Raw genomic sequence first — 26,642 nt, forward strand, 5'->3', positions numbered from 1 at the left:
CGTAGCTCGGAAAGAGGCTCAGCAGTGTTGTGTAACAGCAGAAATTCATCAACAATGCAAGAAGGGGACATGCTAACATTATGTTCCGGGGCTTTGGTTTGATCACTGCGTATTGCATGTGCATCACACTCATTCGGTGACATAGGAAGGATGACGAATATGACCAACTGCGCTCCGTGCCTTTGTATTCTCTGGGTGAGCACACGTGTGAGTCGTGGCGTCATCGTGCTGCGTGAGTCAGACGTAGCATTCGTCGAAATGTGGGTGGCGGTGAGAGGCGTACATGTCGAAATACTCCACTCAACACGTCACATTTGTCTTGTTTCATTCTGATTGCTGCCTAACACCCACTTTCTATAGAGCTGGGAGCATCACACGTCACATCGAATTTATGTCTGTGGGAGGTTCCCTTTTGTGTTCTCTTGTTGTGATGAACAATTGCGATGAATGCAGATTAGCTGCTGAAAGCTGCTGGATGTGACAAAAGCAGCAGGAAACACTGCTGTTTAAATATTGATTGAATAGAATCAAAATTCAGGTGCCTGAGTCACAGAACGCACCCTAACGAGAGAAAAAAGCAGGACGTGTTTGAACAGGATATTTATCCCAGTTTAATGTCAGTCCCAGCTGGGAGGGGAACTCTCTGTTCCAGTTTTTTATATGAAGCCTCCAGGTGTTACTGTATGTCAAAGAAGTCTGTGTTCAGCCAAGGCTGAGTCCATGAAAAGATTATAACCTTTACAAACACGCAGTCTTGTCATTTCCCAGCAGCAAGCGAATGCTTAATTTTAAAAAGGAGATTATTCCCAGAAAAGAGGCTGCAGTGACCAGAGTTTCTTCCAGTTAAGTAATGTAGTTTTGTGTCCTCTCCACCTGCTGCTGTGTATTTTCCTTCACCTGGTTGAAATATTTCATGTTTCTCTTGCTTACAGGAAAGGCAACTTGAAAATATATTTATTATACACTCCCTTCACGTTATTGTGGATCTGCCTTTTCTTTCAGTTCCATGGGAAGACACAACGCTACAGGAAAATTCCCACATCACTTTGCTGCCATTTGACACCACAGCAATGCAGTTTGATCACAAGCATTACTGCCACATGAATTTATCAAATGACCAACTATTCTGCCTCCTGAATGCTGCAGTTCAGTATAAATGAGGTACTTGTTCCTGATGCCATTGAACACACCGCTCATCACTCTCCTGCATAAAAGGAGTGACATACGCTTGAACGATGTGACACAACTTGATTTCCCATTGCATTCCTTTCATTTTTACACATTTAGATCTGTGAAAAACATGTTTTCAATTCGCTACCGTACATGATAAGGTAGAAGACACTGCACAGTATTTTAAGACACAACGATGACTTTTGATGATGATCTGCAGATGTTTTTTGCAGAATTTAACAGTCTCATTTCATACACTATTAACTCATCATTTTGATTTTTGAAAAGTAACACTAGGAGTCTAGCAAACTGATATTATTTGGTTAATTAACCAGGTTAATGCCGCGGTTAGCTCGCCTGCAGTCTGCTACATTACAGACCTGAAACTTTATTCTCTTAGCATGCCAAATGTACAAAGCATTAACTTTAATAATAGCTAATTGAATCTATTAATTGGATGGTTCTCCTTCAGTCTCTTTAGCAGCTGACTACAGATAGCCTGACAATTTAACCAGCTAGTATCAGGTAAATGTACTCTACTCTATAAAGTAGAAATGTAAAGTTATGGTGTTCTAGGCACCTGAAAACCAATAAAAATTATGTTTTTGCTTAAGTCAAAATCAAAATAATAGCATAAAAACATTACGGATAATGTTAATAAAACTAATAATTAACATGATGTATTATTTCCACTGCTGCAGGAGTAATAGTTTTTTTTTCTGGTTTAAATAAAAGCAGTTCGATTATGTTATTTCTCTTTAAAATTCTTGTGTAAAATCACTTACTTGCAAAATATTGTCCCGTGCCTACTTACTTCTCAATTTAGATTTACAATATTTCCAAATAGCCACGATCACTAAACTTTTGGCACTGCAAAATATCCACACAAACAAACTTGCCAGCACATGCCAGCTGTTGTGGCCTGAATTTTGGGTTATATCTGAAATTAAATCAAACATCAGGAGCTGAGTTTGGCCTCCACCGCAGCCCTGGCTGAACCGTGGTGATTATGGGGCCATCTGCTCCCAGTGTGCCCAGCTGGAGGCTGGAGCAAAGTAATCTGAACTGATGAAGCCCGACTTAGCCTGTGCTGTTTGCGCATCTCAGAAATCAAAGCCTCGAATGTAACCGTTGGCTATCAAGTGATCAAATGAGGCGTTCCGTTTTTATATCCAGCAAGTGTATTCGCATCAACGCATGTTATGTTGTCGGAAACCAGGGAACACGACATGGAACATGGAGCAATATTTTCATTGTGGCCCATCGGCGTCATCTGAGCAGAAAATTAATGGATTCAATTAGCCATTAGTCAGAAACGTATAGTAATGAGTCAATCCGCAGCGCTAACGTGCTCGATCCTGCTTTGTCCGTTCTGTACCGGGAGCGTCTGGCAGGCTAATGTTGCCTCTCTCTAATATGCCACACCAGGAAGGAGCCTGATGGAGCCTATTAATAATTAAGCAGCGTGATTACAGTGATGTATGCCCCTAATTCTAATTCCATTTAGTAGCAATCTTGGAAAGAAGGCCAATGCAGAAGAGTGTCGCGCATTGTGTTAAAGCTGTTAGAGAGAAGGGCAGGGAGATGGGGTACCAATGGACGAGGGCTCGAGTTCAGCCTTGGGAGGAAGCAAAGGAGGGACAGGATGAAAAAGAGCGAGAGGAAGAGAGAAGGAGGGACTCACGAGCAGGAAGACACCCACTATTCAGCCATCTGTGCTACAAAAACACACAAAGGGTTCAAGAAGGATGCGTGTGTGTGTGGAGTGTATAATATATATCAAAGGCTTGTTGATTTGTGAAGGTTTTTGAAATGATGCCATTAAATCTGTGTACGGCTCTATTAAAAATCAGGAGCTGATCAGTTTACTTGAGTATTAGACTCCCGTCTGTTACAAAGTGTGACAATTACTTTCCAAACTCCTGCTGCATATCTGCCCAGAACAGATCGGTTTTTTTATACTTACCTTTTTGTTTTGTATTGTTAGGAAAACAAACAAGTACACCCAATTCTACACTCAGTTATTTATTAATGTATATATGTTCACATGTTGATGGCTCTTCTTTTTGCATTTATTTGTGTTAAAGAAAGTGTTTTCCTTTCAAGCAAAGACCAAACGTAATCCTGTTTTAAGGCAAAATAGAAAACTTGCATTTTAAAATTTAGAACACTGTGCTTCGCTCCTCTATGTCATTCAATGCTACGCTGATAGTGCAAGTGGCAGTCAGACAAATAAACACACATTAGAATGCAAAATATAAAAATCTGAAGATAATAAACATACAAATATTTAACCAAAATGCACAATTGTGCAGGGTATTCGTGAGATGGAACCTCCTGTGGGACTGCAACTGTACAAATGACACAAGTGTTGCTGCCAGCACATCCGCACTTCAACACATTGCATCTGCTTGGACCATGTGCCTCAGTTCTTCAACATACAGCCCGGCAGCAGCTTGTAAAATGTGACAAATGACGGGTGGGCTCCCCTGCTCTGAATCCTTTGCTCTTGGCTTGCTTGCCAGGGCCGATGGATTGCATCATTACAGAGGATGAAGTCATACTGCAACATAAGGGAGGAACAGGTGCTGAAAATTTAATTAGCACAGGAAGATAGATGCCGGTGGAACATGCAAATGTAGCTCCCTGACCCAAACTCAATTCTGACTGACGCGAACATTTACGTTGGGCTTGCGGCAGATCGCACCGCTTTGCTTTTTTTAACGCTCAGCGTGGCAGCATCGATTCCTCGACAAGACGAATATCTGTAAAAATATCGGCGGCCGTCTTTGGGTATGAACCATCTGTTCCATAATGACTGGTGCGGAGTGTTTTTGTCCTCGTCGAGTAGAGGGTTAGTCAGTGGTGCATCTCGAGGAGCCTAGCAGAGAAACGGGGGAACTGAGGGAGGCAAAGAAAAGGTTGAGGAGGTTGAAATCCAATCGATGTGTCTCCCCATATATCACCGGGTTGTTATTAATGATGCAGTCTTCCCTGCAGTGGGAGCTGTCAGGGTACTGAGCTGTCAGCCTATTCAGCCTCATCAGCACTACAGCATGATCTGTGGAGCACGGGATTGTTGGGTAGCACCCTGTAGCAGCCCCCAAAACACCCCCAGCTTCTTCTGTGCATGGTGACTGTACACTCCAGAGATGTGTACAGGTCCTGTCAATTGCAAAAAAAAAAAAAACACTATTTATATGCACATAATCTAACCAAAAAGAGTCACGTGAATATTTTCTTACCCTTTCGCACTGTAGTTTTAGACATGTCTTGATCCAAATAATTCAATAGCAGTTATAATTTATAAAACATGTCAAATTCTGTCAACTATTTCAAGTTCAGAGATTTAAATTTTTCGGGGTCCACCTTTGCCCATGCTCCATCCCACCGTCCATGTTGACAGTGATTGGCTTTATGGTTTTATTTAATCCCTCCTCAGACACACAGACATAGAAAACAACAAATGCATCATCTCCCTGGTGAAGATAAAAGTGTGATTCTCATAAAATCTTTCTAGGCGCAAATCCAACTCTGTCTCTGCCAGGTAGCGTCTGCCCTTGATGCTGTGGTGTTTGAAAGTGTGCAAACGTCTCAGTCAAACTCCAGTTTTTGTGCCCAACTCTTTTTTTTTTTTTGTGAGATTGGCTGTACAGGTGTGTTTGTTCACACATGCTCAAGGAGCACACTTCTAGATTTTTCTTCTGTTAAATTTGGCATTTTCAATTAAAAACCTCCTGTGGGGAAAGTTTAGTTTTTCCCAAGTTATGAAGACCTTTAGTTAGAGATGTTCAGAGAAATCATTAACCAGAATTAATGTTTTGTCAAAAGCTAGAAAATGTAATGTTTTCTGATCAGTACAGCACTCTGAATGAAGAAGGCATGAAGCTATTTTCATTACTACTTATGTTTTTAGATTGAGCTCTCCCGAAGCACAGAGGTGTAAGACGACACTTAAGAAGGAAAAAGGTAATTTCTCTTACACATCAACAGTATTTGGTTCATCCAAGATGTGAGAGAATAACAGAGAGTAAAACATTCAGAAGATCCCAGGACGTTTGAACAGAGTTCAGCAAAGTGCTAAGTGCACTAAATTACATAACTGCACTAATTGCTAATATCAGAGTTTATTTTTGCCTGTTTTAAAATACTAGCAAGAATGCTGTTTTATGATGTCAACACTTGTCACACAGCAGTGTGAGGCTGTGTCTGCAATTTATTTATATAATGACTGGTTGAAATAAAAAATATATATATTTTATTATAGCAACTATTATATCACTTATGTGTGAGGAAAACAATATTTTAAAAGAGATACCAATTCAAGCAATACATAGGGAAGTGAACAAGTACCTAAGGTAGAAGAAGCAGGATTGTTTTTTTTACAGTCTATAAAGATATATATTTTTTTAAATCACTTAATTTTAATGAATTAATTAGTGCAATCTCAGTGTGACTGTGTGTATCTACATCATTAAAAACATCATATATATTTAGTTCTTAAATATTAAAAATGTAAAACCTAGAAATGAAATTAAAGTCGGCTTTCTGAGCTTCAGGAAAACAGAGGTCGGAAATTGGCCGCAAAATTCTGACCTGTGCATCCTGACCCATGTTTCTTGTTTCTATTTTGGATTTTCCATTCACAGCTGGACTTTTTTCCTTCTTTGAAATGTATTTTGTTAATCATATGATGTCATTAACGCTGATTTAGACAGACATAAGCTAACTGAGAGTTCAGATTGGTGTTTGCTGATCCTTAAAGGAGTCTACATCATTGCACTTCTGCTTCTTTTACTCAGTGGAGATCCATCAAAATAAGTTTTGAAATTTAACAAAATACATTTCAATCCTACGGATACTTACAATTTAAAGCAAAGGTTCCCAGATGCCACATCGCCCATCACTGAGCTAAAGTATTTTCTTTTAGATACTGCGTTATCAGAGGTAATCACAACATGGGGGAGCTATAATCTCGTTCCCAATCTGGCTTGAGACCTCCAGTCTAGCCTCGCAGGACTGGACTGGAGGTCAGGGTCTCGGGCTCCTGATGGACCGCTATTGATTCAGGAGAAAGGTGGCGATACAGTTGCAGTCGCTCAGCATTGATTTTCTGCAAGTGCAGTAGTGGAGAGCTGGCAGAATGAGAGAGCTGGAGCTGCCGTGTTATCTTCTCAGATATCAGGAAGTTCATTTATTTATTTTTTTTATTTATTTGTCTTTGTGGCACTGACCTTTTCTGATGCAGAGATACGTATGTGGAGGAACTGGCTGAGCAGAGCCGACGATTTGAGCAGCGTTTTCCCATGTCTGTCCTACACATGGTCCTGGAGTTAGCTCCTCGATGTCTTCAAATGAAAAAAAAGGAAAAACAGCACAATTAAATAATTGAAAACGGTAATTTTAATAATGCATTTTGAGGCATGTGGTGATAAAAGGTCTACATTATGGTTGTGCTTTCTGAATGCAGAATTAAGTTCAAAGGAGAAGATAAAATGTATATGGCTAAGAGGTGGCACGAGAGTATCTCTGCCTTCCAACCCGATGCATTACCTGCAGTACTAACTTATTGGAAACGGAAGGAAAACATCAGTGTTTTACGCTTCTTTTAGAAATATTATATATATATATATATATTTTATTTTTTTATTTTTTTTTTTCCCCAAAGTAATCAGTCATCCACAAATTAACAAGAAAGTTGATTACATTGTGTCACACAAGCAAAATGGAGCAAAAATCTTCCTCTGGTCATGAAATATTGAAAATTGTGTAATGCGTGATAGACGCAGACAGCACGCTGTGCTCATGTTTCAATTCAGCGTGTGGCCCGGAGATCCAATTCAACCAAGCCAATAACAAACCCAATCTGTCAAGAATCCGTGCGAATGACGAAGATGACCCAGATGCAGAACACGCTGGAGACGCGGCTGTGACTGAGTACTCCAATAAACGAGACGAGAAGCTGAACAAATACGCAGCATAACGCAACGGCTATCAGCCAATCCCAGGCTAGCCATGTAGGCTGAGAAACTGATGACAAATGTAGAACAGGTGAGCAACCATTGGTATTAACCTTGAAGCACGAATGGGAAACCATTTTAACAACGTGATCATGTTAGAAAGTGAAGATAATACAGCCTGAATTTAAAATAGAAGCTGTGCAAAAATATTACTTTGAGTAAGCAAGGGTTGAAAAAGAAGTGACTAAATATATTTTATGTTTTCTGTTATTATTTAAATCAATAAATTTATTTGTGTGGGCTTTGCATGCATTCAGTTACTGTATGCAGATATCTTTGGAATGTAAACACCGAGCATGAGCTGGTCACCGATCACAAGATAAACTAAGGATTTAAAAAATATGTCTAATAATATAATTCCCATCATACCTTAAAATTATTTTAATTAGATAGGGATTCTTCTCAGAATGTACGCATCATCGAGTGAAACAGTCCTACTCATGCCCAGATGTTGCTGAACACTGCCGGTCAGCTGGCTGAAAGAAAATCTAAATTTAACAGTATGGAAAGATTCCCATTCGCAAAACACGGTGACAATGGCAGCGTGTAAACTAAGGGAGCAACAGGATCTTCAGTTGCTAAATTTAGCAAAACATCATATATTTTGCTACATTTGAATTTAAAATCGAATTTGTATTATTTTTCCTTGTCAAAGTCCAAACAGAAGTAAAGAAATTTTCAGAAATGTGTAACAAAAATGTAAAAATCAATAGGCTACATTATTTTACCAATTCCTTCTCTTGCTATTTAAATAAAAATCATATTATAGACTTTCCTTAACATTGCATTAATACTGTAAAACCAGGACATTTATTTTGTTCCTACTGTATGTACAACCTTTTTTTTTCAGCGCTGACTTTAATCACCATCCAATTGTAATTGACAGTTTTAAATATCTACACGTTTCATGAGCTGTTTTGTTTTTTGTTGTTGTTTTTTTGATGGTGTGCTTTTTTTTGGCAGTGATTTTGACTCGAGAACACTGTAGGTCATAAATTACTGAATAATAACAAAACTAGCCACAAGCCTGGAGCTGCAGAATGGATCAAAGATGGCGTAGCTTCAAAACAACGGGAGAATAGAAGAACATGCAGGGAATAAAAGTCATTTTTCTTTTTCAAAGCAGAGGAAGTAAACTTTGCCAGTACAACTTGCAACGGGAGTTAAAAAAAATGAAATCAACAACAATGCAAACATCTGCCTTTGTGTTACAAAAGAGATATGCAATCTTAAACCCCAAAATCCTTGACGTGCATTTGGAAACGGTGGGTCATTTAAAAAAAAAAAAAAAAAGCAGATCCGTAGTTTACAATAGAAAAATCTGCTAAGGCATGCAGAAACACAAACTCCTTTTAGTTTAATTAGAATGCACAGACTGCTGAGGGCTTATTGTATTTATTGTACATTTACTCGCAGGGTTTTAAATATTTATTTTATCCCGTATAAATTTTAATTAGGACTTCAAACACTTTAGCTCTGTTCGGCCCAAGCAGGGCTTTTCCTTTGATCACACGTCACTCTCCCCCACTTCTTCTCCCAGATTTCTTCCCCGCGGGCTGCTTGCTTCTAATTGGCACCGCGTCGCTCGTCTTGTCTGTCGTCAGTAGGTCTATCTGGCTGTCTGTCAGCGCAGATGAAAAGGACACGAGCCGATCGCTGGCTCTGGGTGATACGAGGATGGCTTTTCTTTTTTTTGTGGGGGTAAATTTCAGGGTTGGACGGTTAACAATGTAACGTGTTCTCCAACATGAATGCTGCTGTAACCACAGAAACTCACCCCGATATTCCCAAATGTGTTTTTTGTTTGACATGTATTCTTTGGGTCAAAAGAAACATGGAATAGGTCTTATTGTCATGATGCCTAAGGGCTCTATGGAAACTGTTTTGTCTGTTGGCGAAGAGCAAGTCCTTGTGTGTTGTGTTTATAGAGCCGCCGGGCCCCTCCCTTCCTTTATTCCTCCCCTGGCTCCCTCTGTCTCTGCGCTGTGTGTTAATGTAGTGAAGTGGCGCATCGGTCAATGAGCTTGTATTAACACCTGACTCCCAGACCTAGCCGGTGTTTGTTCCTCTGAGTGGGCTCCCCTGAGCCCTCCCCCAGGCAAAGGCAACATCTCCTAGGATCAATACCAGCTTTCTACAAGGCCAGGGAAGGAAATCAAGCCGAAGGGGTGGATGGGAGTAGAGCTTTTGGTGTGCACCTGCACCGTTTACTGATTGGAAACTCGTATGAGTTTTGAGTTTCTGGACATTTTTGCCATTTGGACATTTCCAAATGTCCATGACTGACAGAGGCTGCAGACTCAAAAGGATGAACTGGAGAAACTTTGCTGTGCTTCACTAAGCCTTCCTGTTACCTGCTCTCTCCCACAGTCTGAATGTACTGCAAGCATGCATCAAGAAATTATATAACATAATCTCTTTTTGAATAGCTTCATGCTTCGCTGAACGTTTTTCTTCATGTTGAACACATCACTGATAAAACTGCCAACTTTTAGTCTTTTTTCACTCAAAAACCATTTTGAGGACTGATAGTTCTTGATGTGCTGCATTTGATGATCAGAAAAAGATCAGATTTTTGAGATTATAACTGTGCTTTATGTAAACACATCCACACAGCCAATCTCCAGACTTGAAAAAAATGGACGTTTTGTCAGAGCAGTCTGCACGCTCTCATAACAACACTAAGCGCCACCATCATCAGGAGACAATACTTTATAAAGATGGAGAGTTGGATTAGAGCCCAAAAAGGTTTTATGTAATGAACACATTTTCTTTTGCCAACAAAATAGTTTGTTGTTTTGTATGTAGAGGGATTAAAGAAGCTATTAAGCCATTGTTGAAGAAACTACATTTCATTTTAAGCATGATAATGATCACAAAACTAGTTAACATTTAGTGTTGTTGTCAGTGCACCCCGATCATTAGGACGATTTTTTCATTTAGTGGAGAAATTACAAATGTAAAAATTTTTTATTTCATTTTATTTTGATTGGCTGTTCCCCAGAGGACGCACTGACCAGTGTTTGTCGGTTTTTAGATTGCAGAATTGCTGCACTCTTTTTAACGCCTCCACAGTCGATTCTCCTGTACATTATCCCAACCTGCTTTTTCGATCTTCCACCTCTTCTCAGCCTTGCACTCAGGCTTTTTCTATTTGCAGATAGCGCTAGAACTGTCTACCCTCGAACCAGCTTCATTTTCCGTAATGTCCGCCACGGCGCTGGTGTCAACTCCTCTCTCTTCTCTCTCCCTCTCCTCTCCAGGCTCTTGCCATGACCGAGGTGAATGGGCCGGGTCCCCAGCTGGCGGAGCCACAGATAGCCATGTTCTGTGGCCGACAGCTCCTGCACATGAACTTAAAGACCGGGCAGTGGGAGCCGGACCCTCAGGGCCGCCAGGGCTGCTTCAAAGAGCCCAACGAAATCCTGTCATACTGTCAGGAGGTAAGGGGATCTGAACATGAAAGATTAAATAACAGCATTTTTTATTACTTCACACAACTGGTTAAATTTTTCCTCTTTTGGTTTGTCTAAAACCTCCCCCCTAAAATCTATATATTAACTATATATAGTAAAGAGATGGTGGTCTGATGAAATATTACAGTATTTCACCAATGCTCCACCATCCTCCTCTCCTCTTCTTGTTACCTTTTACTATACCCGTGTGTTTTTAATGGCACTCGTGCCCCTGAAACAATCCTCCTGTAAGAATGTCAATTGTAACAAGGGCAGCAAAGGAACCCAGACGCCACCTGGAGGCCAAAACAGACATGTTCTCTACAGATGGCATCCTTAGAGCTGAAAGGCCTCTAATGGGATTATCTGAGACATAATGCATCTGCAGTGCCTTTTACATGAAGCTTTGCTTTTATCCTTTTGCATTCAAGCAGATAGCATTAAAGCCTGCATCTAGACTGAGCTATTTACATACCTGCTGCTATTAAGCGACAACGTAAGCTTGTGTTCCAAACCTTTGAGCTACATTTAAGCGAAAATACATGTAAAATTGGAGGTGTTTCTGATGTCGTTCAACACAAAGCGCTGTGGTATATTTATGCAATCTGCTGCATGACCGTTTCCCCTGTCAGTTTTGTCCTTCTCCTCTGATCCTGGAAATGGTCTTTTATCCCTTACTTCCCCCCCCGGCGCCCCTTGTTCTGTCCACCTACCAATCTGTTTCTGTGTCTTTGGCGTCTCTGCATGCACCCGTACCGTCCAGATGTACCCAGCGCTTCCAATCTCACATGTAGAGGAGTCTAAAAGACCCGTAACCATCCAGGCCTGGTGCAAGAAAGGGTTGGGCCACTGTCAGACGTACCCCTTGACCGTCCTGCCCTACCGCTGTCTGGGTAAGAAGGAATCGTGATTTTATTTTTTTATTTTTTTATCTTTTGGTCCTGGTGACCTGATGTAACCACTGCACCACACAGCGCCCAGAGGAGCAAGAAATTTGACAAAAAGTAAATGCAATATAGTGCAGACTTGGAAATCCTGGAAAAGTGTGACAGTTAATTTAATTGTTTTCCAAAAGTGGGCAACTAAAAACATAACTACGTATGGACAACTGTTTGAGTTTCCAGACTTACTCCCTTATTTCTGACAAATAAAGTTGTTGTTTTTTTAATCCATCCTTAGTTTCTTTGACTGATTTTTGTTTTCAGGTAGACCCATTTTACTGTCTTCCTGACCAAGAGACCAATTAGAGTTATTCATTTATTTAATTTAGATCAGGGTTTTGCCATGTTTGTATGACAAACAAAGCTGTGACAATAATATCAACACAAACAGTAGTTGTGAAGAATGTGTGTGTGTGTACTGCTGGATGAACCTGTGCAAACCGTAGAAGTCCTGGTCTTATAGATCGTGAAACAAAGCAGACGTAATTTGGTACGTCAACCAAAAACAGCATGACAAACCACGTTGCTCAGTTATAAACCCTGTGCTTTTTAATAGTCTTTGGAGCAGTTTTATAAATGAGTTAGAATTCAAGGTTGCATGTATCGTTCTGCTTTAGATGCCTTCTCTCCTAAAAGCCACCAGGGGGCCAGAGAAGCTAACAATGGTTAAACAACTGCCGTCTCGGCAGCACTTTTGATTTCCACTCTAAGGGCCATTCAGTTAGTTCTTTTCTTTTTCGTAAGTCTTAAGCAGCATGTGAAATGCTAAAATATATAATTAATGTATGCATTAATCAGTGTGATGTATTAATACAAAACAACCTGCATTTGTGGCCTTACTTTTATGACATCTACGTAACATTTTACATTCATTTTGGTCAGAACAAGCTTTTAATAAATCCTTTAAATTGCCGCTTTAATTCTAGTTCACATTCTTTTTGCTGCAGAAGGCGAATATGTAAGCGAGTCCCTGCTGGTGCCCGACAGATGTCGTTTCCTCCACCAGGAGCAGATGAACATCTGTGAGAGTTATGTCTACTGGCACAACATTGCCAAGGAGGTGAGAACAAGTTATGTTTCAGTCAAGCTTGGGCCATTAAGGGTTGAAGTGGAAAGTTTTAAAACTAGTGAGGTTGATTTCTCTCTCTCTCCCTTTTTTTTCTTCTTTTTTTAAACATTTGTGTGGGTTTAAAATGTCCCATCCAATCAACGCAGATCGAAAACCTTTACCACTCCAGGCTGTGAGGCTGTGAGCAGCACCGCGAAGCATAAAGTTAACTCTCCCTCTTAGACACCTTCAGTATTTTTAAATTGCTTTACATAGCTTGCTAAATATTTTACTGATTAAAAAAAAATCTTAAGCATGGTAAGCGTTTGTACTCAACTTTGGCTTTGATTCAAACTTCTTTGGGGTTTGTCGATACCAGCCTTGCACATCTAGAAACTGAAACTTTTTGGAAATTTAGAAAAAAAAGAAAAAAAAAGCTTAAGCTCAATTAGGATGGATAGAGAGCATCAGCGAACATCAATTTTCAGGTCTTGCCGCAGATTTTCAATTTGATTTAGTTCTTGACTTTGACTGGGCCTTTCTTCCACATGAGCATCCTTTGATCTAAACGATTCCATTGAAGGTGAACCTCCACCTGAATCCCAAGTGTTTTGCAGCCTCCTGCAGGTTTTGTTTCACGATTCAGCTGTATTTAGCTCAATATATCATTGCATTAGCTATAAGCAAGTTCCGCTTCACTCACGAAGAAGAGTATTTTAGTGCAAACTTTTTTGGGCATAATGCACATTTTGCATATTATACTTCAATTTGGGTATCAGCTGCTTCAAAAAACAGCCTGAACGCTTTCAGAAACACCCAGTCATTTTGTGGCAATGAAGCGATCTTTTTTTTTTTGTGTCTGGAAAAAGAGCTGTTTCAAAAACCTTCTCATTGTTAAGCCGCTCTGTATTGTTGCCTAGCAACCCCAGCCGAGGCCAGCCCCTCACATAGCAACCCGAATGTAGGTCCAGCATTTTTGGTCAACTGGTCTACTGCCTTATGTCCCGTACAATGGCTGCTGGAAAAGACATTTGTTTTGTTATTGGCTTAACATTCAGAAAGTCTGAATGTCGAGGGGTATTAGAGTAAAAGGGAATGCGTACAAATGCGTGCCACACTTTTCAGATTTTATGTGTAATAAAACGTGAAAATCATTTTCTTTTTCCATTTACAATTATTTGCGTCATTGTGTGGGCTTGTAGTATAAAATCTTATTAAAATACACTGAGGTACTTCTATGTGACTAAAGTGTGAAAAAGTGACTAAAGTGTGAAAAATGCAAGGAGTATAAATACTTCTGCAAAAAATAATACACACTATTTAATACCTCAGTACTGTTTTGTTTATTTTTTTCATCTTTTAACAGAGTATTTACTCAGCATCCTATAAATAACACCCTAAATTATACTCCCTCCTCTGTATTCCCCTGCGCTTGTGTCAGGAATGCACCGCAGAGAATCTCGAGCTCCACAGCTACGGGATGCTGCTGCCATGCGGAGACCACTTCCGAGGCGTCGAATATGTCTGCTGTCCGGGCCGGAGCAGCTCAAACGGAAAAGGAGAGACAGAGGAAAAAGATGTACCTCAGACACTCGTGTCCCAGACAGCCGGAAAACTCAACTCAGTGTAAGACGACTCCGCCGAACCCTTCGAAGGCCGCTATTTCAGAAATTAGCCCCCCCATCTTAAAAACTAACTATTTTCCACAGCGCCAAAGCGATGGTCCCCACTCCGAGCCCCTCTCCGGAAACGGACCTGGACGAGGTCGACATGGAGGACGAGGACGACGAAGTGATAGATGAGGAGGAAGAAGAGGAAGAAGAGGAAGACGACGTCAATGAGGACGAGGCAGAAGAAGAGGAAGAAGAGGAAGACGAAGAAGAAGAGACAGCGGCTGTGAAGGACCGGGAGGAGTACGAATACCCTTTCGAGTTGGGTCCTTACCAGACGTCCGACTACTCGGACTCGTTTTACAACGACAAAAGCCACAAACCCACCACCTCTGCCCCTCTGGTCAGGGGAGACAGCTGTAAGTGATTAGTTTTTTTTCGAAACACATGCAGTCGCATTAGCAGCAGTTGTGGAAAATGGCCGTCAGCGCCACTCCTACTGAATATGTCATCCCTCGCAGTCACAGGTCCGAAACATATCACCGCATACTACAGTGCATGTATGCATTGCTGCACGCTACATGTAAAACTGGAGCTCGATTTCCTTCCAGTTCAACTTCCCATCAGTATTTTTTAACCCCCTTCACCTCAACAAATGTTCATGTGAAAGTGTTTCACTTTAATCTGGTGCATAACATACATTCACAACCACAGCAAGGCCACAGCAGAGTTCATGCTTGTGTGTGTGTGTGTGTGTGCACAGTAAATACAGAAGCTAACCACGGCACATGAAAGATCCGATCAGAGCGATTTCAGGACGGTAGATCGATATTAAATGATACTGGCTGCTCGGGGCTGCACAGAAAGCAGTGAGTGAAATACCCGAGGGCGGACTGCTATATTGCTTTATATTATTTTAAGGTGATAAACAGTTATTCTTTTGCTAAGATTCTAATTTAATCTAAGAGTGAAAGCAAAAGCTCTCAGTCTGTGTTACCACTCGGCTTAGGCCTCGTTATAGAAAAAGAAAGAGTCAAAGCTTCTGCATTGCACATCAAAAGCAAGCTAGAAGAAACCATATCTCATCGCTTTCCTCATTAGTAAACTGCATTTTTAGTCCCAACACCAAAGAATGATGGTGCTCAGATGATGGACTGTCTAATGAATGTGCTTAGACTATCCATTTATTCATGGGGCAATTGTTGCCGTGCTTATGCTGCCATTAACAATCAGTTTCCTGTTGTTCCCATTCAGTTACCACAACTCGCCCCACGGACGGGGTTGATGTTTACTTTGAGAAGCCCGTGGACGACACGGAGCACGCCAACTTCCTACGTGCCAAGACCGACCTGGAGGAGCGCAGGATGAAGCGCATTAACGAGGTGAATTTCACAGGGCGGGGAAGCCGCATGTCGGGCTCGTTTTGATAGACGATTGCTCTTGTTTTCCATTAAATTAACAAACGAGAGTCTGTTGGCGTTTGCAGAGCTGCATAGACGTTTCTGTGCCCTCTGCACATTTTTTTTGTCAAGTTGAGCATTAGTCAGAGAAGTAGCCAAGAGGCCAAGAGACCCCATAACTCACGTGGCGGTGCTGTTGACCGCACAACTCTTAGCAGTGTGTTCTACAAATCTGGGCTTTCTGTGTGGCAAGAAGCAAACCAGAGTTCATAGTTTGCCACATGTTGCATGTGGGACACAGGAAACACATGAAAGGCCCCCTGACCAAACTTGAACTCTTTGGCCTACATACATCCAAACGCACTATTTAGAGGCTATACTTGTGGTGAAAAATAAATCCTTCACATCACCATGAAGACAACCGTCACACATGGTGTGGGAATTGTTTCGTCTAGTAGTAATAGATGCTCGTAGTTGTTCAGAAAATGAGACACAGGACAGTCCTGGAATAAATCTGGTTAGGTTCGTTTTCTAGCGGGACAATAACCCTAAGCATACAGCAAATAATCAAATCACATTCATGTGTTCGAATGGTCCAGTTCATTGCAAGACGTTAATTAAAAGCTGCCATGCATTCCTCACAGTTTGTTTCAGTAAACAATTGGAGAAACGTATGACTTTCTTACCACTTTGCAATTCTACACTACTTTGTGTTTATCATTTAACCCATTAAATGTCAAGCATTAAAATATTTCCATGTTACCCAGTGGGTCATTAGTTTAACCATCACCAAACTCCAAAACAGCTTTAGACTATGTTTGTAAAGAAAGATAATAAGTCCAATGATATGCGCACTTTTCAAAAATGCTGTGTAAAGTGAAGGTACCAAAGAAGAGATGGAAAAATATAGATTTTATTTTATGGCACATACTTTCTGTAATTTTAATTAATGGATTTTGGAACTGCAGTTGTTGCACACCTTTTACCGCTTTCTTGAATAAAAGTCTAAATATTTTACATATGTTTTAGCGAGTTAACATTTGGTGCTTGTGCAATATACCACTCCAAGGGTTTCCCCCAGAAAACTTGCTAAGCCCAGTGGTTGGGGCGCTCGGCGGTCATTCGTCCAGCGACCCGTTGTGTTTTTGAGTTAAAAAATGTTTAAAGTTAACAGAAAATTTGAAAATATCACTTGATAATTATATGGTACTGGAAGGTTGAAGATTAATATCTGAACACCAACTATAAAGTCTTAAAAAATGCAAACATTTAAAAACAAAAACCGAAAGTACTAAGCAGTGCTAAGCCTGGTGGCTTTACTCTGGGGGAAATCCTGCACTCTGTTTAGCTGGCACATCCAGATTGAGTTTGTCCATTTTACAGAGATAATTTGAATTTGTATTGTTCCATGGATCAGATAATGAAGGAGTGGGCAGAGGCTGACAACCAGTCCAAAAACCTGCCAAAGTCAGAGCGGCAGGCCCTGAATGAGGTAGACATTTTTATAATTCCGTCTGAGTTTAAGTCTGGACATTTCCCCGAGCCGTTCGTCGGGTTATCAGCTCACCCTTGTTCTCTCTTCCAGCACTTCCAGTCTGTGCTGCAGACGTTGGAGGAACAGGTCGCCGGGGAGAGGCAGAGGCTGGTGGAGACTCACCTCGCCAGAGTCGAGGCCATTCTCAACAACAACCGCCGCCTGGCGTTGGAGAACTACCTGACAGCTGTGCAAGCTGATCCACCTCAGGTAAATCCATCCCAGAGTGCATACCACGGCAGAAAATGGAGATTTATGCAACGCAAACCCTAGTAATAATCCTAAGTGGGGTTAAGATTTCACATTTCTGGCAGAGAACGGACGAGCTTCTTGATGTCGCAGTGCCGGGTTTTCCTGACCGCTTCCTTTCTCTCTCTCTCTCTCTCTTAACTTCCAGCCTGAGCGCGTGCTGCAGGCTCTGAAACGCTACATGGCTGCAGAGCAGAAGGACCGCAGACACACTCTGAGGCACTACCAGCACATCGTGGCAGTCGACCCGCAGAAAGCTGAGCAGATGAAATTCCAGGTGGGAGGCTTCAGGAGGCAAGGTGTCTTTTCTGCTGACGGTGAAACTCAGAGAACAGTTTGTGCCGAAGAGCTTGCGTGCATGAGAGAAGTTTAAAAATTTCACATCTGTCCGCCTCAACTCCATTAAAGTGAGATCTTTGCAGGGTTTAAAAGCAGCTAAGTGGAGACAACTGGTTCTAGTTTTTGATCAGGTTTTTTTTTTTTTTTTTTTTCAAATTTTCTTAGCTAACATCATTTTTTTATTTTTTTTATTCTGCAGGTTTACACACATCTCCATGTTATTGAGGAGAGGATGAACCAGAGTCTTGCTCTGCTTTACAAGGATCCAACATTAGCTGAGGAGCTGCACAGTGACATCCGTAAGACAAACGGCTTTTTTCTGAACCGTTCGGTTTTACAGTCAGTCTTGCGAGGAAGATTTTTTAAATTACATACGCTTACAATGTGAATAAGTGCTAAAATATTTTTATCTTTTAATAATTTCAATGTGTGTTTCTTTCAATGTAGAACTGAAAGAAACACCGATAATTATTAGACATTAATTTGGGTGCTCAAATTGGGATTTCTTGTGAACTCTTGTTTTATTTCTATAAAGGTCACAACTATATAAACAAACTGAAATGTGTAAATATGCTTCCACCAATATTTGGTTTGTCTCCTGGCTAGCAAGTTGAGCTGCAACGCACTGTTAGCTGCCAACAACTTTCTGACATTCACCTGATATGTCTATACTTCACTTTATTAAATGTGTTGCTATCCAGATGTGAAGCATATTAAACTTATTTTTTCTTTAATCTTATACTGTGCTTTAACCAAAGACTCAATGTGTTTCTGGGATCATTGTCCTGCTGGAACAAAGATTTGTGGCCAAGTTTCTATAATCTAGTTGTTGTTTTTAGGCAAAGTTGAAATAATTTGGAAGTTGTCTTGCTAATTTTATATATAAAATTATGTTTTATATATATATAAATTTCATCCACTGGCAGCAAAATAACTGCTCATCATTGTGCTATTAATGATGAGCTGCTGCAGTGTTTTTAGGTTTGAAGGCCTAGTCTTGAGTCCTCTGAGCATTTTTCTGACATTGTTTCCTTATTATTTCAATCATTGTTCTGTCTCACCGTAAACATTTTCTGAAGAAGGTAAATAGCCTAACCAATGTAGGCAGCAGCAAATTTTAAGCCGGCGAGAACAGGAGCCTCTTTCTCGGTCAGCACTGGGTAAGTTAAAACTTGTGTCACAGAGAACAACGTAGCTGCCCCTTTTCTGTCAAAAACCAACCCAACAGCCCCCCCAAACAAATCTTCTTCATTGCGAGCTCTGACACAGACCGAGCACAGGCTTTTAAAGCTCGAACAAAAGCAGCCCTTCCACCTTCTCTGAGCAAACTGCTAAGTCTGCATCAGATCTGTGGTGAACTGACAGCTCAACCACACAGCCGGCCTACTGGAGTTTCTGTACTGATAGTTCACAACACATTTACACCCAGACAGACCACCAAGAGCTTCTTTTATTTGAACAAATGTCAACGCTTAATACGCTGAACATGAAAAGAAAAAAAATCCCTGGCTCACTCAGACAGGCTATACCTCTGTTCTACAATAATAGATGTTCAGTTAAAACTGAATCTGTATTTCACTTTCACTGAATTTTGTTAATAATCCATCCATGCATTGCCAAAGAGTTATTGTGAACGTTGCCTTAGGACAGATTCTTTGTTTCAGTGGTTTTCCTGATTTCTGTTGGGCGGCGGAAAGTCTCGACAAGGATGGATGGATGGATGGATGGATAGATGGACAAAAATCCATACACATTTGTTTTTACAGAGAAGCATTCCTCTGATTATTTTAGTTTATACATTAAAAAAATAAATAAACGGAGGCCTTACTCCTCGACGCAGCCGTCATAGGTTCGAGACCCGGCATGTTGACCTGTCTTCCCCGTCTCGCAACCCACATTCCTGTCTGACCAAAGTCAAGTAAAAGCCACTAAAGCCAGAAAAATCTTTAAAAATAAAAAATAAGTGATATAAAAATGTATATATCCTTTATATGTAATATTATTTGTTTTGTTTTTTATTATGTCTGGCCTTCTCTAAATACCTTTAAGGCATTGAGGGTTTCCTTCTGGTGAACAGTGGCGCTGTTGTTCCAGGAGCTTCGTGGTTTATGGCTCACTGGGCCTGTTTTTCTTCCTGGGTTGCAATGAAACATCCCGACCCCACACTTCCTTTCAGCTTCAGGTCAAACTGTTAAAAGCTCAAGGCTCATTTTCCCGACCTTAAAGATCCCAAACGGACATATGGCTAGTTTTAAGGTGAATAAACGAGCTAGCACGAAGCTATCTAGAGTGTAGACTGTGCTTCTGCCAGGAAACAAATCAATGAAAAATGTACTTTAACTTTTTGTGCAATTCCTGCAGAGGAGCTTGTCAAGGCGGAGCGAGGGGACATCAGTGAACTCATGACCACTTCCTTCTCTGAGACTCGGACCACCGAAGAGCTCGTACCGGCAGAGAGCGAGGAAGAGAAGGATGATGAAGAGGAGGAGGAGAGGGCCTTCCAGAACCGCCCCTATCCTCCTCGCATTGGTACTCGCTCACTGATTACTCATGGAAGCGCCCACGTATCTAACATCCTTTAGCTCTTCCCTCATTTTGTGAAGACGTGTAAAATGATCGTCTGCTTTCTCCTTCATTACTCTTGTTAATGATGCTTCTTTTCCCTCTTCCTGCCGTTTTCTCCTAGATTTACAGTCTAATAAGAAAGGTGAGCTACAGTTCGGCCTCATTTAATCGCAAGAATTGTGCACTTTACAGTAATTACAGCAATTTGTTTATCTTAACATTTCCCATAGCTCATTATGCTTCTGCATTTTATTGTATTTCTTTTATCTGTTCCTCGTGTGTACAGAGGATGAGTACGATTACACCACATCTGAGAGAGGTCCTACATATGAATATGAAGAAAAGGTAAGCTGGTAAACTTTATTCTGTCTGTCTACAAATGCTGAGTATTTTATGTTCACTTATATTTCATTAGACAGAAACGGTTGATGTGAGAAGATGTCCACCTAAAACATTTCCTTGAAAATGTTTTTGCAGGGACTTTTCAGTCACTGAGACATTAACTTCACTACTTAAATGCATAAGGTTAAAAATATTATTCACACAGGATGCATTTCAAACTTCTTTGTGATCACTGACCTTCTGCACTTGGGCTGTGGTTATTCTCAATTTTTCCTTCAACTAAGCTTTCCGTTATCATGCTCAGAGACGGGTTGCACCGTAGCAGAGCTGTTCGCACTATCACCTTATAGAAACAAAGTTGTGAGTTCAAATCTAAGCCTGAGGTCCGTCTGCACGGCTGCTAGTGCTCAGCCTTTTTTTGTTGTTGTTTTGGTTTTTTTTGGTCTTATGCACTGCTCCACAATGTATCAATTACGACAAAAACATCACCATATGCAATATCACAATTGCAAAGACCGGCTTGGACACATATTGGGTAGAATGTTATATTTGCACTCACAATTATTATATTTGGCAAGTTCGATGGAATCTAATTGGCCTTAATACCTACGGCAGAAGTATATTTTTAGTAGCTACAATGCTAATTCTCAAGGTGAGTAATTGTGAGTTTGTATTGCTGTAAACAAAGAAAAAAAAGTTAATTAATTCTAACTGTTCATTGTGGGGGGGGGGGGTGAAATAGTATCACACATATTTTTCTGTTATGATAAAATATTCTAATTTTCTTAGAAACTGAATCAGCTATGTCACACTGGCTAATGAACCTTTTGATGATACTTTGATTTACTGAGATGCACCTACGTAGATTTTTATTGCTATATATTCTGTGTTAATGCAGATTAACACCTCTGTTGAGCTGAAACAGGTAGTCAAGCCCAATGAGATCGCAAGAGACGAACTGGTAAGAGCTTGTGTTGCAAATGTTTTCTAAGTCTTTGAAAGAATTTTGATATGTGGCAAATTGTATTTTGTTGTGATAAATTACAATAACGACATATTAGATTCTGCACTGAAACCTCTTTGCTGTTTAATTTTGCTTCCTCCCAAAGCAACCTGATGCCCTGGACACGTTTAACCGTGGCGCCATGGTTGGGTTGCTGGTGGTGGCCGTAGCCATCGCCATGGTGATGGTAATCAGCCTGCTTCTGGTGCGCAGAAAGCCATACGGCACTATTAGCCATGGCATCGTGGAGGTAGGACCCAAACCAGACCTTTAATTTAGGAATAAATGTCAAATAAAAAAAGCTGTTGTCATGGTTTTTAATGTTATAATTTGGCAGGTAAAAAGTCACCATCTTACCTGCAGTACATTGTGCTCCTTTGTCTGGATAAAAAGACTAAAAGGTCAATCTAACTCAGCTCAGTTAATCTGTAGCTAACGTCCAAATAGCTCCTTTTTGTCGTCCTTTCGCCATATTAGGTTTTCATTAAATACTCTACCAAGTCGTGCGTGAAAACATGTTTCACATGGAAAATTTATCAGTAACGAACCACAGACTTTCACATCTTCAGTATTGATAACCACAAACACTTACTGTATGTGAAGAGCAGCTTGATGTGGAAGTGACAAGCTGTAAAATGTCTGAGATAAAAGTACGATTCCACGCCAACTAGTTGTTAGATCATCCAAAGAAACGTCCTTCTGTTTCACCAAACTAAGATTGTTCAGACTTGTCTCTGTTAGGGGTAAATAGACCGGTGATAACATCAACTCGGTAAAACCCTGCATTAATATTTGGGGGTTTCTTTTGTTGTTTTTCTGTCTCGCTTATAACAAAATTACTAGTGCCATACTCACTGAATAGTTTGTTATCATTATGTTTTACTTTTTGAAGATCTTGATATTTTTAAACAGCGATCTAGGATGTCATGTTGTCGTTATCGTTCTCCCCCACAACAAAATGGTAAAGACAAGAGAACATGCTGTTTGAATGAAGCAGATTGGTGTTGATTTTTATTAGTCACAAACAGGCAGCAAGTCAGAAAAACAAAACAACTGGAAGTAACCAGTAACATAACACCCAGTACCTAATTCTGATGCTTTAAAATGTAACCAATAATATAATAATTTTCCATTAATGATTTGAGTGAGAACAACATTTTGCAATTAAATGTGTTCCTGAATTCTGGCGTAATCTGTTTAGCGAGCAACTTAGTAAGAACACTTAACATAAGTTCATTAATTATGTTTAATTACATATGATGACATTGTGAATTTAAATGTCTAAGCTAGCTAACAGTCTGATAAAATAGATTTTAGTACAACAAGTACTATTACAAATATGTCCTGAAACCATTATTCAGGAGAGAGTGCTGCAATGCACATATATATATGAATAAACTACTAGGATGACTTGGCATGCTAAACTGGTTATTAATTACAAACTGCAAAAAAGCTTAAAAAAAAAAGTCCTTGGTGGCAATGTAACGCAGGTGTTTGCGTGTGCCTGGCCTTGTAAAGAAATTAATGTATGACAAAATGTTTTTATCAAAAACTTAGGATATTTTTGACAAGTTATTATCGGCTTTGGCTTTGTCGCAGTTAAAATGACTGACAGTACATTATTACATTGTAGGCAGATATTATCTTATTGGTTGTACACTACTGTGTGCTATAGAGAGGTAAAAAAAAAAGAAAACCTTCAATACTTACTGTTACAGACCTGCTGCATAGACTGACTGCGTGCTAAAGAGTAATTCTGTGATCTAAGACGTTTCAATTTAAAGGTTTCTACCAAGTGTCTCCACAGTTTGTGTAGAGAAATCTACCAATCTCCTCCATCCTTTTTTTCACTGGTATTTTCCCTTCTATGACTTGAACACCTTTGTTTTTATCTTAGTCAATGGCATGAGCTCTATTTGCATATTTTCCTTCGATGTTATAACTCAAGCCCTTGGTGTTTTTGGCAGCAGGTCGACCCCATGTTAACACCGGAGGAAAGGCAGCTCAACAAAATGCAAAACCACGGCTATGAGAACCCCACCTACAAGTTCTTTGAGCAGATGAACTGAAGCACTGGATGCTACCAGCAAGTCATGCCTGACCACATTTTCTCCCTCCAAACCCCCCTCCTGCGCCCCCCCCCCGACCTGTCTCCCCACTCGTCTTGAAAGTGGTGTCCCAGATGCACTTCCTGTGATGGATCTATGATGTGTTGCATATTTAAATTAACTGATGATAAAGTACTAGGTTCCTTTCCCATAGCCAGTTAATCGCATCGTAATGCGGTTAATGAGATGTAACACAATCCTATATTACTTATTGTAGTCAAATATTCCTTTTGGGTAAGCAGAGCTACACCATTTCATAATCGCAGAAACCATCCATCTCATCCTTGTGGCATGACTTGACCTACTGCTCCTCCCTTGAAACTGAATTTTGAATGGTGCATAATGCTTTATTATTAGTATTTATTTTTCATTAGTAGTTTCTTTGTTGAGGCTGAACCACGGTTAGATTTATCTGTGTAGATGAGTGTGAATGGCAGCCTAGCTGAGAGTCTAGCTGAAAACTTACCTCCACGAGTTACTATGACAACGGTAGGGAAAGATGTGGAGTTTACGAATGTATGAGACAAACGGGCTTTAATTTAAAAACACAAATTAACGCAGAAACACTGTATGTGCTGGTTGTTCAAAGTAATATTTAGACTCCTAAACGGGAATCATTCGGCAAAATGCACACAAGACATAATTTAGCCAGTTTATTTGTTTTACTATTCGGCTTTCAAAAAGATCTAACAGAATATTCTGAAGTCTATTGTTTTACTGGAAGCATGACAACTTTTTGGTGTATGATGCTGCAGTATTTATTTGTGTTGTTCCTGTCATTGCTTTCGAAGAGTCCAAAATGTTCCAGACGGACACTGTAAATAACGTAAGTACCTGCTACTAGATGTAGACATTTCTATGATTAATTTGCATCGGTGTAATGGAAAAATATGTTTTAAAAAAAATAAAGAAATAATAATAAACACATTGTGCTGTTATGAGAAGGAGAAACATTTTCCTAACATGGCTGATTGAAAACGGACTGTTGTAAAAACCAGCACAAGACAACGACACAGCAACTACTTTCTGAATGTATTTGAGGTAGACGTTGAGATTCCTCCCTCTTTTACTTTTAATGCATCACTCCCCTTGTAGTGAACATCGGTAGGTAGCGCACTTTGACACATTTAAGGATACTTTCCCTGGTGCCCTTGTCATCACTTTGTGTAGCAGCCTGTTTATTTTCACATTTGAGCAAAGGGATTATTCTAAAGAAATCCTGCACAGAGCAGTAAAGTGTAAAGAAAAATGAAAAAAAGGGCACAACTATGGTATTGGGTCACCATATGAAGTATCATCTAGAGTCTAGACAAAGACACTCTGCCATGGTAGTCATACTCGGTTTTTTTTGTTGTTTTTTTCCAATATATATCTATATATATATACATCAATTTGACCTCTTTAAACTCATCACACTGGATTATAGTAGTCTGTAGAAGCTTCATATAGGTCTCCTCGTAGAAAGGCTTTCAACTGAATGACTCATTCTAGTTTTCATATTTATGATCAATCTGCTACCCTAAATAGGCGAGTCAAGAAAAGGGATTGCCCCTTGAAATTCTGACGAACTGTTTACGGCTTAGTGTGTCATTTTTGTTTTCCTCTACCCTCTAAAATGTATTACTGGTCACCTCGATTAGAAAAGGTCACACTGTGGAGTTTATCAGGCTTTAATTATATGTTTTAGCACAAGCAATGCCATGTTTGTTTATGTCTGCTGGCAGTTTTACATAAAGCTCCTGAAGAAACCGAGTGAGGGGAGGGGCTTTTCTTTTTATTTGTGTGCGTGCGTGCGTGTGTGTGTTTTCAGAGAAAAAATGAAATTGAGGTTTGCCATTATTTTGTTTGTCTCGTTAGGTGGGTTAAAAAGCGGGTTGTGGTCATGTTATGACAGGATAAGAGAAGTCGCAGCCCCGTGTATAAAGTGTACAGCTCCGTTAGTGAATGAAAACATTGTATGTTCACAGTTTAAGTCAGTCGATCTTGTAATGATACTACTGAAACCATAGATGAGAATAAGCTTGCCTGTGTTTCCCAAACCACCGAAGGTTTCCTACCAGCATTTAGCAAAACTCAACATGGTGTATACTCTAGTTACTCAAGTCACATTTGTACTTAAACATCCTGATTCAGATTCTAGACTTCTTCTTCTTCGTTGGTCCATCCCCCTTACTCCCTGATAAAAATATAAACTATGTTATCGAGGTTTTAATTGCTGCATTATTGCCTTTTACAATGCTGTGTTTTGGATGTAACTATTCTGTATTTTTTATTTATTATGTAACAATCAGTTGGATTGAGGGTCATGCAATTCACATGTAATTAAAAGCATGTATGCAAAAAAAAAAAGATAGATGATGCTGAGGAAATGTGAATCTTAATTGACATGCAGTGGCATTAAGCACAACTAAATTGTTGTTACACCTGGTGAAACGATGTAAATTTACTCACTGGGATGTTGTTACTACTACTGAAAGAGCTGTTCTTCATTTTCATTGAGACCTTTAACCAAAGACATGCTCCATGACTTCTTGAAACAGATTTCTTTATTTGGCAAAGTGTTCCTGTGTAACTGTACTGTAAACAATCTGGCAAATTTAAACTGGTTGAGTTCATTAAAAGTGTAATAAAGGTGAATGACCCCTTAAGCGTCATCGGTGTGTGTTTTTTTTTTCTTTTCTTTTTTTTTTTTAGCACAGGCGCATCTCTGTGAAATAAATCACTGAAAAATGAAATTATTGTATTAATTCAGTTTGAAAAGTGAATAAAATTAATTAACTTAAAGTGATATATTTCAAGGGTTTTTTTATTTATCAATTTTGGCTCATTACATGAATCTTATGCCTTTCTCAGCCTCA

General features: G+C 39.9%; 1 protein-coding gene across 2 annotated transcripts in view; it reads left to right on the plus strand.

Moving 5' to 3' along the window:
• Positions 1–26,438, plus strand: part of aplp1 (amyloid beta (A4) precursor-like protein 1) — a 43,785-nt gene extending 17,347 nt beyond the window's left edge. The window contains exons 2-17 of one of the 2 annotated variants that reach the window (XM_008432419.2): positions 10,454–10,633; positions 11,409–11,538; positions 12,534–12,646; positions 14,076–14,260; positions 14,344–14,663; positions 15,499–15,626; positions 17,062–17,136; positions 17,230–17,388; positions 17,576–17,704; positions 17,966–18,065; positions 20,128–20,295; positions 20,453–20,473; positions 20,618–20,676; positions 21,572–21,634; positions 21,783–21,926; positions 23,644–26,438. In XM_008432419.2, the coding sequence (XP_008430641.1) occupies positions 10,454–10,633; positions 11,409–11,538; positions 12,534–12,646; positions 14,076–14,260; positions 14,344–14,663; positions 15,499–15,626; positions 17,062–17,136; positions 17,230–17,388; positions 17,576–17,704; positions 17,966–18,065; positions 20,128–20,295; positions 20,453–20,473; positions 20,618–20,676; positions 21,572–21,634; positions 21,783–21,926; positions 23,644–23,745 (2,076 nt within the window). In that variant the 3' untranslated portion in view covers positions 23,746–26,438. The remainder of the gene's footprint in view (positions 1–10,453; positions 10,634–11,408; positions 11,539–12,533; positions 12,647–14,075; positions 14,261–14,343; positions 14,664–15,498; positions 15,627–17,061; positions 17,137–17,229; positions 17,389–17,575; positions 17,705–17,965; positions 18,066–20,127; positions 20,296–20,452; positions 20,474–20,617; positions 20,677–21,571; positions 21,635–21,782; positions 21,927–23,643) is intronic. The other variant, XM_008432420.2, reaches the window with a different exon arrangement.
• The last annotated feature ends 204 nt before the right edge of the window (positions 26,439–26,642 follow it).

Source organism: Poecilia reticulata, linkage group LG16, assembly GCF_000633615.1.
Source record: "Poecilia reticulata strain Guanapo linkage group LG16, Guppy_female_1.0+MT, whole genome shotgun sequence".
Lineage (NCBI taxonomy): Eukaryota > Metazoa > Chordata > Actinopteri > Cyprinodontiformes > Poeciliidae > Poecilia > Poecilia reticulata.